The sequence below is a fragment of the Amphiura filiformis genome, chromosome 13, assembly GCF_039555335.1.
Source record: "Amphiura filiformis chromosome 13, Afil_fr2py, whole genome shotgun sequence".
Taxonomy (NCBI): domain Eukaryota; kingdom Metazoa; phylum Echinodermata; class Ophiuroidea; order Amphilepidida; family Amphiuridae; genus Amphiura; species Amphiura filiformis.
The window spans coordinates 22,886,427-22,904,436 of NC_092640.1; the positions used below are offsets into that span (position 1 = coordinate 22,886,427).

General features: G+C 38.1%; 2 protein-coding genes across 2 annotated transcripts in view; both read right to left on the bottom strand.

Moving 5' to 3' along the window:
• The window catches only part of LOC140168130 (uncharacterized), a 91,586-nt gene extending 81,950 nt beyond the window's left edge, over positions 1-9,636 (bottom strand). Inside the window, exons 1-2 of the mRNA XM_072191439.1 lie at positions 9,167-9,636; positions 3,462-3,557 (exon numbers count right to left, since the gene is read on the bottom strand). Coding sequence (XP_072047540.1) covers positions 3,462-3,557; positions 9,167-9,170 — 100 coding nt within the window. The 5' untranslated portion in view covers positions 9,171-9,636. The remainder of the gene's footprint in view (positions 1-3,461; positions 3,558-9,166) is intronic.
• Positions 9,637-10,153: 517 nt separating this feature from the next.
• Positions 10,154-17,065, bottom strand: LOC140168131 (uncharacterized). The gene is made up of 6 exons (XM_072191441.1): positions 16,968-17,065; positions 13,647-14,896; positions 13,123-13,182; positions 11,179-11,235; positions 10,968-11,037; positions 10,154-10,627 (listed from the first exon to the last, which is right to left on the bottom strand). The coding sequence occupies exons 2-6, from the start codon at positions 14,125-14,127 to the stop codon at positions 10,207-10,209; spliced, it is 1,089 nt and encodes a 362-aa protein (XP_072047542.1). The 5' UTR covers positions 14,128-14,896; positions 16,968-17,065; the 3' UTR covers positions 10,154-10,206.
• Between the last annotated feature and the right edge of the window lie 945 nt (positions 17,066-18,010).

Sequence of the window (18,010 nt, forward strand, 5' to 3'; positions counted from 1 at the left end):
CATCTTGTTTGTAAAAACAGACAGAATTTTGTTCTGCTTCTTCTAGGGTCAATGCCCTTTGATTGATCTCTTTGAGTTCTGGGTCAATTTGTTGCTCCAGAATCAGCTTGTCATGACTTAATGGGTCTTTCAATGTATCCCCAATTTGTTCATGCTCAGAGGCTGTGTCATTTTAAGGGGTATTTTTATCCCCAGGAGAAGGAAGTTTATCTTCTTTCTCATTCAACTGTGACACAAATGTGTCTTTCAAATTGTAGCCTAAGTCATCAATTTGGTTGTCCTCAATTGTTTCTAATGAGGCTCTCTTACTCATTGCCCGTGTCACTGCACATGCAGGAAATATCTCCTCTTCCTCACTATAATCATCCTGTATACAGGGCTTATTCAGACTATTGGGTCAGGAAAACCTTCCCCCCCCCTGCCAAATCATTTCCTAGCAACATGGACACTCCCTTGACTGGTAATTCATGTCTAACTCATATGGTTACAGGACCAGAAACCAAGTCAGATGTCAAGTTAACTTTGTGGAGAGGTACATTACGTATTTCCATCCCAATACCCTGGATCAAAGCATCACCAGCTGAACTATCCTCATTAAAGGGCAAAGTTCCTTCCAGAATCATAAACCGTGCACAACACGTATCTCGCACAATCTTAATGGGCTTTGGACTATCATTCTCACCAAGTGATACTACTCCCTCTAACACAAATGGTTCAAATTCTTCACACACCTTGTCTGTCTCACCTCCCTTTTGTGGGAATTCTTGTTTCTTGATTTGACTGACTATTTTCTTTGACTCAAGTGACACTGCACATCCCACAGTATTACTAGCAGTTTGCTGCTGTTTTTGTGCGTCTTGTCTGCCTTTTAAGAAATAACACTGGGTCATTGTATGCCCTGGTCTCTTACAATGAGTACAAGTTACTTTGTTAATTCAGTCCCAAATTTTGCTCTGTTACCTGAACTCCCTGGGGTCCCTCTACCACCAGCACTATGCTGTGAATTAGACTGATATCTCCCTTCTTGTGTACCACCCTGATTTGTTATAGGTTGATTATGGCTGAACCTGTTTGAATAACTTCTGTTATGACCAAATCTACTCGCATTCAATTTGTGAGTTAAGCCATAGTCGTCCGCCATTGTCGCCGCTTCGTTTAGCGTCTTAATTTTGCTAGCGCTTTCATCCAAATGGGTTTTAATGTCAACGTGGACACATTTCTTGAACTCTTCTATAAGAACTAATTGCTTAAGTTGGCCAAAATCATCTTTGACTTCTTTTGACCCAAGCCACCTGTCAAACATTTGTTCTTTTACTCTAGCAAATTCTACATGGGTTTGATCTGCTTGCTTTCTTGAATCTCTGAACTTTTGTCTGTATGCTTCAGGCACCAGTTCATAGGCCTTGAGAACTGCCTGTTTGACTTCTTCATAATTATTACACTTCTCTATTGGTAGAGCTGAGTAAGTTTCTCTGCCCTTCCCCACAAAACTACTTTGTAACCGTAGGGTCCAATGCTCTGGAGGCCATTTCAAATTTGTAGCTACCTTTTCAAAATGTTGAAAATACTCGTCAACTTCTTTTTCTTTGAATTTAGGCACAAGCTTTACATACTTTGTAACATCAAACCCTGACTTTGAGGAGAAACTTGATGAGTATTTGTCACCTAGCTTTGCCAACTTCTCTTGTTCAAACTTGTACTTTTCCTCAATTTCTTTTTTTTTCAAATGTGCTTCTATTTGCAGCTTTGTTTGTTTTTCCTTTTCTTCAAGTTCCAACTTTTGGTGTTCAAGCGCCATCTTGTCTTGGCGAGCTTTGTCTTCCATTGCTAGTTTTTGTTTTTCAATGTCTAGCCTTTCTTGTTTTTCTTTATTTTCATTCTCTAACTTGATCATTTCCAGTTTTTCTTTTTGGTCCATTTCTATTTTCTTTTGGTCCATTTCCATTTTCCTCAGTTCTAATTGAATTTCCAACTCTTTCAATTTAAATGCTGAGTCCCCACCAATTTCAGTTTCTACTTCCATTTTCTCTGCCAACAAGGATTCATCAAAAATGTCCTCCCCGACCAAAACATCAATCAAGGCATTTTTGATTGCCTGCTTTCTTGTAGCTTGCTTTACTTTCAAGTTATAATGTTTGGCAAATGCTAATAAATCAGGTTTCTTCAACTCATCAAACTTCTCCCAATCTATAGTTTCAAGAAACTCTTCTGTTTTGAACTCTGCCATACTGTACTTTCACTTTCAAGACTTAGTATATAAATGTCAACCTTTTTACAGTGTATTTCCCGGACGAGCCCCCAATTTTTGTTACGAGTCGCACTGACTCAAGGCCAAAATCACCTTTTACCCGAACTCACACGAATGCACAACACAAATACACTGTTGATTTTAAGCTAACAAAATCTAAGTCTTTAATTGAAAACAAAGTTAAGGTATCACTACAAGTAGTATTTGAAGTTAAGAAAATATTTCACACCACATCTGACCTTCCAATATGGCGCCGTATTTGTCTGTGTGTTTGTATTCATGTCCTCGTGTGATGAAATTTATCAATCTGCAATAATCAGACATAATTGGTGCTTGGCTACCGGGGTGAATAAGTGTCTTTAAAAGAAGGTAAAGAAATTCACATCATAGTGCCATTTCAGTTATGTATACAAAGCACCATAATGAACCAACAATCTGATTGTCGTTGAACTTTTACACAATTGCCCGGACTTGGTTAAAAAAACAGAAGCAATGTGTTCCTCTAGTCATAAGGATTCAGAAAAAGTATAGTTTAACCTATGTACGGTTACGGAGTTATCAACAAAAAGGTAACATTGTGACGTCGTGGGTCTAATTTTGGCACCGCATGGAGCCAAATTGATGATTTTGTTGAAAATGTTCCCAAATTATTGGTCTTTCTATTGTACATTGTCCAAAATGTCCAAAATTGGTCGTTTGAGTATTAAATGAAATGGGCGCATCCAGATATTTTTGGCTCTCCCCCTAAAGAAGACATGGGAAAATCTTAATCTTTTTAAGATCTGACCTCGTAAATCATAAGACAAATGAAATAAGAAAAAACAAAAGGAGAGATCATAGCCAGCAGTAGTACATAGAGTATCATGCCTACGGATTTCATCACAGTCTTACCTTAGCACGCCGGTAAGCAGCGTTTGAGATGGTGTTAATCGATAGTCGATAACCGATAATCAATGATCAATCAGCTATGAATATTTAATTGGATTCTAAAAATAATGATCACGGACTCTCATGTTCAAATGTCTGTGGGGGGTGTATACCCCCCTCGCATGTTGGTGCTCGCAATTGCTGAGGACGGCTTTTTACCCCTAAAGAAGACATGGGAAAACTCAAACTTATTGGGAATCCCATGTCTTCTTTAGGGTAGGTGCCGTTAATTTCTGCACGTAGGCCAAAAATACTGTAACCGAACACAAAAAAAAAATTCACTTACCCTGGTGAAGTTGTTGACAATGATGAAGAACTGGCACAGAGAAGAAAGCTGCTAACACAAAAAGGAACACTGTATTGTGCGTCATAATGAACGAATCTGAAAAAAGTTGTACCGGGAAAGATATAACATCAATATCCAATTGTCGGAAGGGATAGCGGTGTTTGCACTCAAATATTGAGACAAATAAAGCTGACACACAAGAGGCATGGTATGGGTTCTATAAAGAAAATCCCAAGGCTTGATATAAGGGATGTTATTTTTCTAGGGAGGTAAAATGCCCAAAACTTTCGGTTTGATATATTATTGGCCTTATTCTAGAACTACAAGACCTATCCTATATGACCCAGTTTATAATTTGAGCAAAAATTGGGATTCGAAATATGGCGGAAACAGTCTCTAGAGGGCGTCTGTGTAAAAATAGACTAATTATCACTTCTGACCTACTTGTGTTGTATAAAAGTGCTTGAAATGACTTAGAAGAAGGCAAATTAAAGTACCACTTGGTATCTAATTGTATTTTCAATCTTTAATCTGCATTCAACTTATCTAACATAGGTACTCAGCATCTGACCTCTGGCGCTTTTCAAAATGGCTCCCAAATATACTGAAAATTCCATATATATTTTTTCAGAAAATATTTTTCGTCTGCAGCTTCTACCCAGGTTGTTCACTTCTACTCAAATTACTTAAAAGTGCCCAATAGCAAAAATTATTCAAATCTTCTATACATGTGTATACATAGACACTGTTTATTCAGAACATCTGTTATCACGGTTAGAAATAAAATCTTTAAATAATTGAAAAAGAATCTTTAAAATAATTGAATTGTATTCTTTCGTTTCGAAAAAATTACAGTAATTATTGTTATAACAGCAAGCTTCCTCTCTGATATGGAAATTTGTGTTAAATCCCAACTTTGGTTACATTATGGCAAAATTAGAAATGAAACAAACAAGTTTCTTGTCTGCTCACTGATCATCTTACTTCCTTGTTGTTCTTGACCAGTGACATAGATTTCTTTTTGAAATTGGTGGGATGGAGTTTGAAAAACTTTCTTGGAGTATAGTGAATGCAGCACGTTTTGGCAACAGAATAGGTACAAATGCGCGCGAAGCGCGAGAAAATGTTTGGCATATTGAAGCTAAAATGGTGACATGCGGTGCAAAAGTGCAATGCAATGCAGGTCAAGTGTGACTAAACGCATTAATGGTGTCCCCTTACTGAATGTTATACACAAAAAAGTGTATGAAAGTTTCGGCTTACTATTAGAAGATTTGTGTAATTTTTCTATCGGGCATTTTCAAATAATTTAGCAGAAGTTAACTACCTGGGTACTTGTAGAAGCTGAAGACGAAAAATATTTGCTGCAAAAATCATCTCTTTGCTCCTTAGAATTCTTGATATATGGAATGTATCATTTCAAGCACTTTTATACAACACTAGTAGGTCAGAAGTGGAAATTAGTATATTTTTACAAAGACGCCCTTTAGAGGCTGTTTCCGCCATATTTCGAATAAACTGGGTCATACAGGATATATGCAGCAACAAAAATCACTACTTCTTCAGCATTATGATATCCAAATCACACAATTGTGGCAATAGCCTATTTTGGTGGCCATTTTGGATTCCATCTTGAATTGGAAAGATAGAAATGAAACAAAAATTGTGTGCAAATTTATTTCTTTTGATTAGAAACATTCATTTAATTGATAATACTGTATAACTATATCATTTTCACATTGCTCTAGTGTATTTCAATGGAAATGGGCTATTCTGGCGGCTACTTTGGGCGCTATCTTAAATTAAAAAGATGCGAATGAAACCAAACGGGCAAATATCTATTTCTGTTGATTAGAAACATTAATTGCACTGATATTTTTCCATCATCATAGGTCTGTCACACTACGACGGACTGGATTAACGTACATCACCGAATACAAAAATATTTTATTCGGTGGAAAAATCACCAGTCCGGCAGAAGATTCGGTGGGATTTTGGGTCCGATTCCCGTTCGTCTCTCTATGCGTTGTGGCCGCTAATAACCCTGCAGGCGTCTTATATCCGATCGTTCAACGTCCGACAAATGACCGGATTTGGGGTCCGATTCCGTTCGTTTCTCTATGCGTTGTGGCCGCTAATAATCCTGCAGGCGTCTTATATTCGATCGTTCAACGTCCGACAAATGACCGGCTTTTGTGGTCAACGTCCGAAAATGTCCGGATTTTGGGATCCGATTCCCGTTCGTCTCTCTATGCGTTGTGGCCGCTAATAATCCTGCAGGCGTTTTATATTCAATCGTTCAACGTCCGACAAATAACCGGCGAATCCGTGGCATGTGGCACCAACAGGGACGTCCACACTATCAGAAAAGTGGGGGAGGAGAGGGTGTTTGAGAGGGTTTTTGACCCCTTAGAGGCAGTGACGTAGCAAACACTTTTTCAGAGGGTGAACAAAGTGGGGAAAGACAACTTTTAAGGGGAAAACTTTGACGAAAATGGTCAAATATTGGCTAATAAGTACAAAAGGGCTACAAATCTGATATATCAGGGCAACCAGCGTCCGGGGGCAATAGAGGTGAGAAACCTTTGGACAATGAAGGCCCAATTGAAGCCATTTGTCATTTTTGGATCAATTTTAGCACTATTATTCACTATTTTAGTTTGAAACAGCCGCAAATTGGTGAAACGAAAGCCTAATTGAAGCCATTGAAAAGTTTTCACAATTATTGTATATTACGGTATATAATATAAACAATTGTTTTAAAAATAACACGTGCATGTCCATAGCAGAAGCAAAAAGGAAGACTTGTCCATTTTTCAAAATGAAGGTCCAATTGAAGCCATTTGCATGGGGACTGTAGGGCCTATTAGGCCTGGGCCTATTGTGTGTAAAAAATTTAGTTTTAAAATGGAAAATTTGGACAATTGTTTTTGGTGCATCATTTTAACACTATTATTGCCTTAAACAAAAAACAAAGAAGGCCCGAACTGAATTTGCAAAATTTAAAATGTTACACTGATCCACTGACACTTTAAGATATAAGACTTCAGACTCGTAATTTCAGGTAAAGCATGCATGGATTGATTATGTTAAAGTCAGTAATAGACCTAAGCCCGTCTTAAAATACTGATTTTGGTGACAAAATGTCACGGGCCCTACATATCGACGGGCCGGCAGTAATTTTCACAGGCTTTTGGGCCAAGGAACGACATTTAAAGCACTACCTATAATAATCACAGGCCTATACTTAAGCTTACTATATACTATCCTGGGCCTACTCAATAACATACAATTTAACCTTTTCCATGTTTTCTCTTCTTTTTTCTTTCTTGTCAATCACTAAAACTGGTAGGAATTTGATATTGCGTCCTCTACCCTTCAGAAAGTGCCCTCCTCAACATGCTCAATACTACTTACATGCATAGGCCTACTAAATTACGTGTAATTTAACTTTTTCTCTTCTCTTCTCTCTTCAATTTTTCTCACTTTCTTTTCTTTTTTCTCTCCTTTCCCCCTTTTTTCTACTTGTCAGTCACTAAAGTACTGGGGGAAATATGATATTGCGTCACACACCCTTCAGAAAATCCCCCCCATGATTGATGCACATGTTCGCCATAGGCCTACATCCGGCACAAGCACCTGCGAAACCTTGCAAACACCTGCGGTATATAAACGAAAGAATAACGAACAAACCCAGGGTATATATACAGAACTGTACGAACACACATCGGACAACTTCCGAACATGTGTATTCGGCACACTCCGTTTCAAGTTTTGTGCATGCACAAAACTTGACACGTATTGTCGACGGACTAAACAAACATCACCTAACACGAAACGCATTTGGCGGATAATAGCAGGACATATGAAGAACATAAAACGAACATTGACGAACACTAACGGATTTGCTAAAATTCCATCCGTTTCTTATACGGAAGACCGATCCGGTGTAGTGTGACACTAACACGGTCTGGGTCAACGTACATCACCGAATGCAAAAATATGCTATCCGGTGGTGAAGGCCTGACAGGAACGTATTTGCAACGAACACGGGCCGAGTGCAACGAACAAAGAACGAACATGAACGAAAGGAGAGCGAACAAACTCCGGCAATATTCAGCACCATACGAACACACATCGGATAAATACCGAACATGTGTATTCGGTACACTCCGTTTCAAGTTTTGTGCATGTCGACGGACTTAACGAACATCACCTAACACGAAACGCATTTGGCGGATGATAGCAGGACATAAAAAGAACATAAAACGATCATTGACGAACAACAACGGATTTACTAAAATACCATCCGTTTCTTGTACGGAAGACCTATTCGGTGTAGTGTGACAGAAGCATTAGATCATTTGTATGTTGCTAAAGTGTGTTTCAATGGAAAAATCATATTTAGCGGCCATTTTGGTCGCCATCTTTAATTGCGCTTGATCTGAATTTCTTACCCAAACGTTTTTAAGGTCTTGGCATATACAGTAAGCCAACAAATTAAGGTACCAGTTGTGTTTCTTCTAATGAAGAAACGAAAACAAAAGTTGCACTTTTGTGTTCTATAAATGAATGTTTTGCTAATCAATGGAAGTAGGCCTACGGCATTAGTTCTCTTGTTCGCGAACGCTTTGTGTACAAATCAATAGGGAGTGCAATGAAGCAAACTGCAACTTTTAAATTGGCATCTACCTTGAGTTTTGGGTCGTCGTGTTTTTATTTCTAGAACAATTTCAACAAATAAGGTCTTAAATTAATTCGCGCTAAAAGATGAAGCTATTGGCTGCTGGTTCCAATTATGACATATCCTCTTTGTTTAGGATATACAGGGGGTGAACATAACTGGTACCTTAATTCTTTGGCTTACTGTATAATATGAAAGTGTAAAAAGAGTCATGTACAAGAACTAACCCCCCCCCACCCCCGAGCCTATAGTAATAATGTCGGCAACATTTCCAGGGTCGCTTTAATATGTTTTAAAAGCATATGATGTTCAAATACGCCAAATACTACCCACGAAGGTGGTATTTAAGCGAGAAAGCAGCTGTAAATTCAGAATTTAGAACAACAGCTTCCGAAACATGTTTATATGTACGTCCTTCAACTTCCGACATAGCCTGTTTGGCCAAGGCCAATACAGATAGAAGTTAAGGTTTTTTCCCTGATTTTGATAGCTCGTGACATCAGTTAGGGCGCACCATTTGATTTCGCCTGTATTAAGGGTCGTGTTCGACAAAGGCAGCGAAAACATTCTGCCTGACCCTAACTCCCATGCCCCGCTCCCCGAGAATCAAATGGTGCGTCCCTAACAAGATTGAGTCGCGGGCCACATTCCAGTCTCAGTCCACTCTATGCTCCTCAGCAAAACGTTTTACAGCAAAAGGGTATAAAAAGTTGATGCAAAACATTTTAACATAGGCCTTTTATTGTTGACAAAATATTTTACAAATGTCTGCCAAAACGGTTTTTTTGATCTTTATAGTACAGCTGCTATAATGAAAGACAGAGATAAAAAGACTAGTTCGCATCTGAAATTCTGACAACTAGACAGAAAATGCCGTACTGCGCAGGTCGGCAACCAATCACGGCGCGCCTTTGCCCTGACGTCAGACACGATTTAGTCTTTTCATATATGTCTTTCATTCATTGTAAGGTCCCAAATAATTATTGGGAACCATAATTAAGTTTTAATTAAAAAAACTTACGCATGAAATCCCACGAGACAACACAAATGCAGCGCTAATTATACCATTGCACTTCATGTAAGTCCTAGAGCTACCATAGACTAATTCCACCACTCGTCTACACTGCGCACGTATTTGTATGCATAGTACTAGTGAGAAGGTTGACGAAAGATGGCAGCAGTCTACATGTACAATCAGATCACGCATACACCTAGCCCGAGGTACTCACACTTCCGTCACTACAATTACCACTGAGCTCCACTGAATTCTCCGCCTATTAGTCTATAGTTCCCAGCTATTGTTCCCCATACACCCAGATGGTGTATTTTTCTAACCTATTTCTTAAAGCCCAATGTACCCAAATGTTGTGTTTCCAAAACAAAATATTGTCCCATGGGTGGGGGAAGGTTATTAAACTTTACGTGTGGTTAAATTTCAAACTTAATCTAATTGTGTCGAAAACATTACTAATGTATTCCTCTGATCATAAGGAGTCAGAAAATGTATACATGTAGTTTTACCTATCTAGGATGTACCGTTCTTGAGTTATTACCAAAGAGGTCACAGGTCAAGCATTGACCTCTGAAGAGTCAAAATTTTCAACTTGCTCCGATCTTGATGAAAATGGTGCCAAACTCTCCGTTATGATAAATGATTTTAAACAATGCTAGTTGGCAATATGTAGGATGATTCGTAACCTTGATTTCGTATCAAAATAGGTCAATGACCATAGAAACCCATTGAATTTGACTTTTGTTTTTGATGTGTACATAGGTAATGTGTGTTTTAGGGGAAAATCCATATCTTCAATGCGAAAGGTCAAAATTTTTAATTGATCATCGGCTTTTCATCCCAGTTACACACACTTGTAATTTTTAATCATTTGCCATAAATTGTGTATTATATCGCGAATTTCAACATATCAAAATTATTTGATATCAGCAGAAGGACATCCTTCGCATTCAGAATTCAATTCGATATCTGATGTGCTCTAATGTCCCACAACAAAATACTGTCTAAACGTTCATACCCCAGCCCTTAAACGATTCATTAATATGTATTCATCTGCTACTATAAGTAGGGTTATCCATCCAGCCCTCTTGTGCGTTCGCTGTAGCATGTGTCTTATCGCCATCATCATCAAGTGAGCCTCCATAAAATGTGTTAGCCACCCCTCCTTTCTGCGCCTCCGCCACTGGTCCAAATGGGCGTGGTACTCGATTTGTCGCGGCATACGCGTCACTGCCATCTTTTCCAGTTAGATGCATTAGACATGTTGGATGCTCGCCATTAACATAAGCGCTCGCATACTCCTGAGATCCGTTGTTGATTTCCTGGTAATCATCTATGTGACCATTCCCTGCTGAAATATGCGTCTCGTACCCGTTATTTGCGCCGGGATCGATGCTGTCAATTCTAGCTTTGGGACCCGTGACCACTGATTCATCACCAGTAGTATATGAATTTCGCTTTTGTTTACGCCTGAGGAAAAATCAAAGTTTATGATTAATTTTACCGCCACTTTGTCTCCTTAAAGACACTATACGTGATTCGTTAATTCAGAAAATATAAGCCATCATAAAAATCAGATTTTTTACATTTTTGTAGCACTGAGTTTTTGAGAATTGATTGGACTTTCAATCCTTCTGGATGATCACTGATAGTGTTTAAATTTTTTTTTTGATATCTTTTCACTTCTACGTGATTTGACTTGAACAAGATACTAACATTTTGTCAATGTATTGGTCGAAAGTTTTGGATTAAGTCTATTTAGAGATAGAAAGGGGGTGGGAGGTAGAGATATATGAAGAATAAGTCGTACCTTACAACCAGCACTATCATTATTATCCATATCAACACCACAACCACTGCAATAGCACCGACGATGAAGGCTGTATATGAAATACACATAATATATTACGTTATCGTCATCACGAAAGATTGAATGAATGAGAAGGCATTGCTTATGTTTTAAGTGTTCGGATACTTTTGGGCGCAGTATATAATATTCTTATATTTACTAAAGTATTTACCTGTCTCCTTATCGAACTTGGATTTCGTAGACTCGTCACCTCCATACGTTGTTGATTCTGTAAAGGAAAACAGGAAAATGAAGCATGTAAAGTAAATACAATTTCTGAAAACGATAATAATATCGCACCTATTGCTTTATTCTTCAATAAATCACTGAGTATCAACTAAACCAGCTCCAGATAATCGTTTAAGGGATAATGAAAGACCCGGTTTCTATAATGAACATGTATTTGTTATAACGTACATGTGTTTTGTTTTTATGCGACTATCTGTGGGCGTTTGTTATTCCGAAAAAGTTCATGTAGGTATTTACTCCAAGATGAGTTATTTCTCGATATACTTTGACCAGCTCGTAATCGGCGGGAATTGTTAGGCTTTTACCACTATGCCGAAAAGTAGACCGACATTAAAAGTGATATAGTTGGCATGTATGGTCTATAGACCACTTGGCATTTGACGTCATTGCCCGGCAGTATGCGCACGCATTATGGCAATTTCAATTGTTCTTTGCCCTGCAGTGTGCGTACGCATCGTAGTTTGCTAAGGGCACGTGCATTTTAAATCGCCCGCCACATTTCATATATAAAGGAAAGCCATTGAACAGTGTAGCGGCTCGTTCGAGCATATCGATAGACGAGTCCCTCGCCTTTGTTGATAAACAGTGATGGCAAGTGGTCTATATTTTTCGTGTTAAAGAAAGTAGACAAAGTATAGGACTTCAATTAATAGTTTATGATGCTTCTGGTGAGATGACACAAGACAACTCTCAAAATAAAATATATTGATCCGCGATGTTATAAGGCCCGCCGATTACGAGCTAATCAAACTGTAGTTTCGTTGCACTATTCGATCACCACAGCTGAAATGTATATGCGCAGAAGGCAGATACAGAAATAATTATGATTTATTTCATAATAATAAGAAGGTGGAAACCAGGTATAGATGATACTTAACACTTCCCAGTAGCAGACTGTGAAACAGACTACACTTTACTGGTTGCAAAAATGAGCTAAAACCCAGTGACCGCTTTCTTGGGGAGCGGTCACTGGATTTAGCAGTAGTCTGGATATAGCCAGGGTTTATGATATAGCATGGTTTTGGATAGCCACGGTAGTGCGAAACTTTCTAAAAATTAAACGGAAGCAAGAACTAACAAATTAAATGTAAACATACTGGAGCGGAGGGATCCGGACATTTAATCAAAGAAGAGTTCAAGATCAAATTATTGAGCCAAATACAAGTTGAGATAGCATTATACACTGTGGGTAACTTATGTTTGTGCATGCCAAAACTGCTGAACAAATAATTGGAAATGTAAAATGTCACTCCCGCCAAGAAATCTTGGATCAGTAATTAGTTCTGTAAAGTAAATTGAGAAGAGTCGAGCTGTACTTGCCATATAGCAATACTTCAACTATTGTTCTCAAAGAAGTATCGAACGCACAGGATCGAACGATCGGAAGAATGCCGATTTGAACCAGAAACCTTCAAAACAACCATTATCTTTTTGTGATTTGAAAATCATCCTCTATCATTTTAAGCTCCTTTAGTAATGAGCTGTCGAATATCGACCTGAAACAGCGCAAACTGTCAAAACGTTGTAGTCGATCATTTTAACATTACGTTTCACTACCTGGAGAGAATGGATCAAAAATTGAGTTCCCTCCTGAGGTTCGTATCTGTCAATGAGTTGATTAGATCACAAGGATGTCATTATAGCTAGAGGGAGTATATATCACAAATGAGTCAATGAGTCACATAAAAGTGTGTGGTACTTGTGTGGTATTTGGCAGTGAGTTTTACCCGAGGCAATTTGTGGTTAAATGTTCATCCCTCACTATGTGACGAGAGTTATTACCGTCCATTTGGTTGAAAAAGGAGGTGAGGCATTATCAAATCTCTCCAGGTAACAAAACGTAATGATGAATTTTTAGTAAACTTACGAATAGAACTTATCGTTACTCTTGGACTGCTCATATACGAGGATTCACTTGAATAAAATTCTACAAGAGAACCAACAAAAACAATGTATATTGATCATTATTATATGGTATTTTGTAAAAAGGTATACGTTTTAATTTGAATAAATGCAACGTATTTCATAATTAACAGGTAGATGGTGTCAACTGTTCTGATCTTATGTAAGACAGTGGTTGGAATACACAAGGAAGGTGTAGATCAATTTTATCTCATGATCAATTACATTTGTGCGACGAAGCCGATAGTTATCGATACAATACTGATACTATTTTACCATCATTGATGTATTCAGTGCATCTGAGGTTTACTCAGTAGATTTCACTGTTTTGTCTTAACATCTGTCTAATTTAATTTCTTACTATATATGGTAAAAGAGGTGCATGCCCCCAGTAGCTTTTAGACCAAATTTGGTCCCATGGCCCTATCATTGTCCCGATAGGTACCGATGGCTGCTATAGGCCCAAATAAGATGTGGTGCCTAACTCACCTGATGAATCGAAAATATTCGCTGCATATGCGTAGGAAGATCTGATAGATACAGCATACACAGACACAAAGAATCTTGCAGTTGGATTACCATGTGATACAGTGTGAGATCCAGAAGACAGACTGCTGCGTACACAACACATGGATTGATCATGACTCTGAAGTGGATCTTTACTTATGAGGGAGCCATCTATGAAGAGTCCATCCACAACATCACATTCTATAACAATGTTGATGTAATATGTGTGTGTGGGAAAATTTGTGTATTCAATGACAGGAAATGTCACATTGCCAGTGAACAATGTGATTGGTGGGATGATTAGCATTGACGGATTATCACGTGCATTTCTGAACTCGGCGCCCTTCATATATTGTACCACCATGATTGGCTGATCCGATGTTAATGATACTATAGTGTCATTTATGATATTTCCTTCATGGAAAGATCCAGCTGCAACATGTATAATGTTACCGTCAGACATACGCAATATTGCTGAAACGTTTGAAGCATAAATTCTATACACATAACCAGAATTTAAACTTAGAAATGGCGCCAGGGTAAAATTGTACCCCCAGTTGCGTACTGGTGGCAGTTGCTCAATCAAACCACCAGGATATGATAAATCCCCGATAAACCTGCAGGCCCCGCAGGTACCACAGTTCGTATCCCGGATATCACAGCAATTGGCTTATCACTTTCCACAAGAGTACCCGACAAATCCTCTTTAAAACCTCCGTCAAATCGGTAACTTTCATGTTTCTCTAATATGATAATAAGTTCTTGTCCTGCAGGTGTTTTGATGAATATTGATGTATTGGAGTAGATTGATGATATACAGAAGAAAGACGGGTATGCTATCGAGTTGGGCGTGTAAGAAGCAACACGGTATTGTGTACCTAGTTGTGAAGTTGCAAGGACAGCAAAGCCATCTCCATACGCTTTTTCGTTATCAAGAGCATGAACTGATATCTTGGCTGATGATCTCACCACAAACGTCTTATTTTGTTTTTGATCTCTAGGCTTAAGACGTAAGTCAATACCGTTTAAAGAAACTGGCACGTGAATTTCAGCTCGATTCTCATTACTAATAGTTCTGTTAACTTCAAATCCAACCCCAGGTATGGTCAGACTAGTAAGGATAGGTTCAGGTGAAGACGTGGTAATCCAAATTGTAACGGGGTCCACCAAACCTACATATGGAACTGAGAAGATGAATTCATTCTGCAGCCATGTACCTTCCTCATCTGCCCCTGCTGAAGAAAAAACAGAGTAGTTATCATTGCGGATAAATGCTACATTAAAGGCCCATTCAGTAATTTGCTCATCAGGAAGATCGTAAAAGCCCATTTGTCGCTACATATATCATAGATGTGCGAACATAACCTGCTAGTGGATAAGCTGAAAGCCGTGTATTAAACTTAAAGACAACAGAAGACATTTGACACGAATCTGTAATTCTCTACTTAAGTTCAGAAATTAGCTACATGGGGCTTCAAAAGTTGACAACTTTGTCAATATTGCAGTATTCTTCGTTTTTTTGGCACATTTTTCATATCACCAATACCTTATGAATGACTTATCCTTCACTTTTAGGCAATTTATAAACATTTTTTATTATACTTACATTGGGGTCACTGAATGGGACTTTAATGAAAGAGGAATAAATATTTAGTTAGAGTAGATAGATTTGCTTAAAACTGTATTTTACATTCCGGAGCATCAACAAACAAACGAGAAAATTATGAGGTGCACAAATGGCCTGAGGACTTGAGTGGACCATTCCCAATATCCGACAACACATTCCCTTGCATGACCAAGGAAACTATTTCCTTTTTGTTTGCTTCTCGCACTACAAGTGAAGTTAACAAAAACACGATCTTGACATTTCAAGCAATCAGCGCCCCTTTAAAGGACTTGACTTGAACTAATATATTTCAATACGGTACTTTGTGGTTCATTACATTAATACAGAACGAACGAAATGTTTTGAACCACAGCTAATTGGTGAGCCAGAATTGCGTGTCAATTGTACTCCTTCGTATTTGTTTGTGTTCAACAAACGTTAAAAAATCACAATGATATTATTTGTACAAGCCATTACCATAGTATCCACAAAAAGTAATATTCTAATACATTCTAACAATTTTGAGTTATTTGTGACATCCGTGATGAGTGATCTACACTTGTCTAAATCCTAATAACCTTACAGTATTTTTATGGTTCTTACTTGTACTTTATGGCTTATAACAAACAATAAGCATAGTGGATAAATTGAAATAGGAAACCTTAATCTTTGAACCTCTTAAGACTTCGGACAGAAACATATTTGGGATGAATATTTTGGCAATAAAAACGTATAAATAGATGTTGAAAGTACGAAGAATCAAATTGATCTGGAAGCGTTTCACTACAGCGTGTTTCCCCAACATGCGCCAACTATTTTGTTCCTTCATTGTAGGTCCGTTTATGGAACATTGAGGCAGACCAAAATTTAGCACATGCTCTGAAAAAGTCATCTGAAATACAAACACGATGTCTTTGTTTTCAAGATAAGTATAAAGGCTCCTGAAGATTTTTTAATATTAGGGGAGGGGCATCAATATGGGACCTGCTCCGAAGCACGAAACGCTGAAGGGGTGGGTGCGGGAGGGAAGCATTTGAAATGCACATATTAGAGAGTTATCAAAACAGAAGCTAAATGTTTGCGGCCATGATCATATTGTTGAATCTGAATGGTCTGTTTACGGCTCGCGCCCGGTGGCGTAGCCAGCGGGGGGTTTGGGGGGTTGGCAGGGGGCAGACTGCAAAATAAAAAAAAAATGAAAGAAAAAATGCCCCTCTGACCAAAGGGCAAAGGAAAAGAAAAAGGCCAAGGATCCCCTTTTCCATCAAAATTCATGCCGATCATGGGCCGAAATAGCGTAAAATACATTGTCACAATAAAGCCATTTTCATCTTGATCATGGCCAAAAAATAGTGTCAAATTTTTGCGCGCTACGCGTGCACATCGTCCAAATAAAACCTTTTTCGGAAGCTCGAAGACATGTTTCAACTGCAATTTTTTTCAGCTGTGCCCCTGGAATTTTATTTTGCCCCCCTGACCAAGAAAGCTGGCGACGCCCATGCTCGCACCACAGTATTTACACATTCCCCCTGTGAGCTCAGGGTCGTTGCAAATGTACGATAATAAACAGCAAGAGTATCGGTACATAATACAAGATTTATCGTATACGATATACTCAAAATATGGTATATTCACGATCACTATAAACACGCTGTACGAACATAGTATCAGGAAAATAATGTCCCATCATTACTTACAACACAGCACGCAGCCAATTAGAGACAACAGTTGAAGACTCTGCATCCACGTCATAATTCTACTTGTAGGGTTTATAACACTTCTCCAACATGCTGCTTTTTAATAGTTTTTTTTTCAACATAAAACTAAATAAAAATTCCTTTAAAAAAGGAATGTGACGCCCAATGTGAACTTGGACGTGATATGGTGAATTCCATGATGTGTAGATTTGGTATTATAATGATTTTTCTAGGGAAGAGTAGAAGATGATCAAATGCAAGAGGAATGTGTTTGATTGGGGAAGGTGTTCTGACAATCCAAATATAAACTTTGTCCACCTCAATTGACCTGTAACAATTTTTTTTTTATTTATTTGGCTTCATACACTGGTTACAATATCAAATAACAAAGTTAGATAAAAGATGGATAAATATATTGCACAAAGTAAAAGTATAAAAGACATATATATATACATGTGAATAAAACGCACCACGGATCCAGCACATGTAGGAGAGATACCAGTGTAGAGGATTGGGATGAACAGGTGCATATCACCTCTAAGATCTGTGATTGACATTTGTGATTTGTGATTGACATTACTTAATTCACCTCGGATGACTTTGATCTGACATTCAACATTTTCGCGCTTACACCAATCATATCCATAACAATTTAACTCTTACCACTTCCTGTCAACTCTCTAATTCAAAACTCTAAATTTCTGTCTGTTTGCCTTTTCTGTCTTATACCATTTAGTACACTACAGTTTGTTACAATTATTAAGATAAGCAAACATTGCTGGGTAGATAACAGGATTTAGTTATTTACTTAATCCAATCATGGAGGTAGTAGCTAGTCAATTTTGGTCTTCAGTGTTTTAAAATACAACAATGTAGAACATGTATAATTAATATGCCGTGTTGTTTGCATACAGTTTGCCGCCCAATTGTGCCACCATATTACAACTTTGGCAATAACCGCTATATAGATTCTATGGTAATTAGCAAACAAAAGCCATCAGTTTAAGAGGCCTCGTTAATTGATCTTATCACTATGGACCACA

Excerpts from the sequence above, each read along its gene's own strand:
- LOC140168131 (XM_072191441.1), bottom strand. The coding sequence starts at position 14,127 with ATGTCTGACGGTAACATTATACATGTTGCAGCTGGATCTTTCCATGAA. Across the intron at positions 11,236-13,122 it reads AGTAACGATAAGTTCTATTC|AATCAACAACGTATGGAGGT; the intron begins GTAAGTTTACTA and ends TTTCCTTTACAG. Across the intron at positions 10,628-10,967 it reads ATGATAGTGCTGGTTGTAAG|GCGTAAACAAAAGCGAAATT; the intron begins GTACGACTTATT and ends ATTTTTCCTCAG.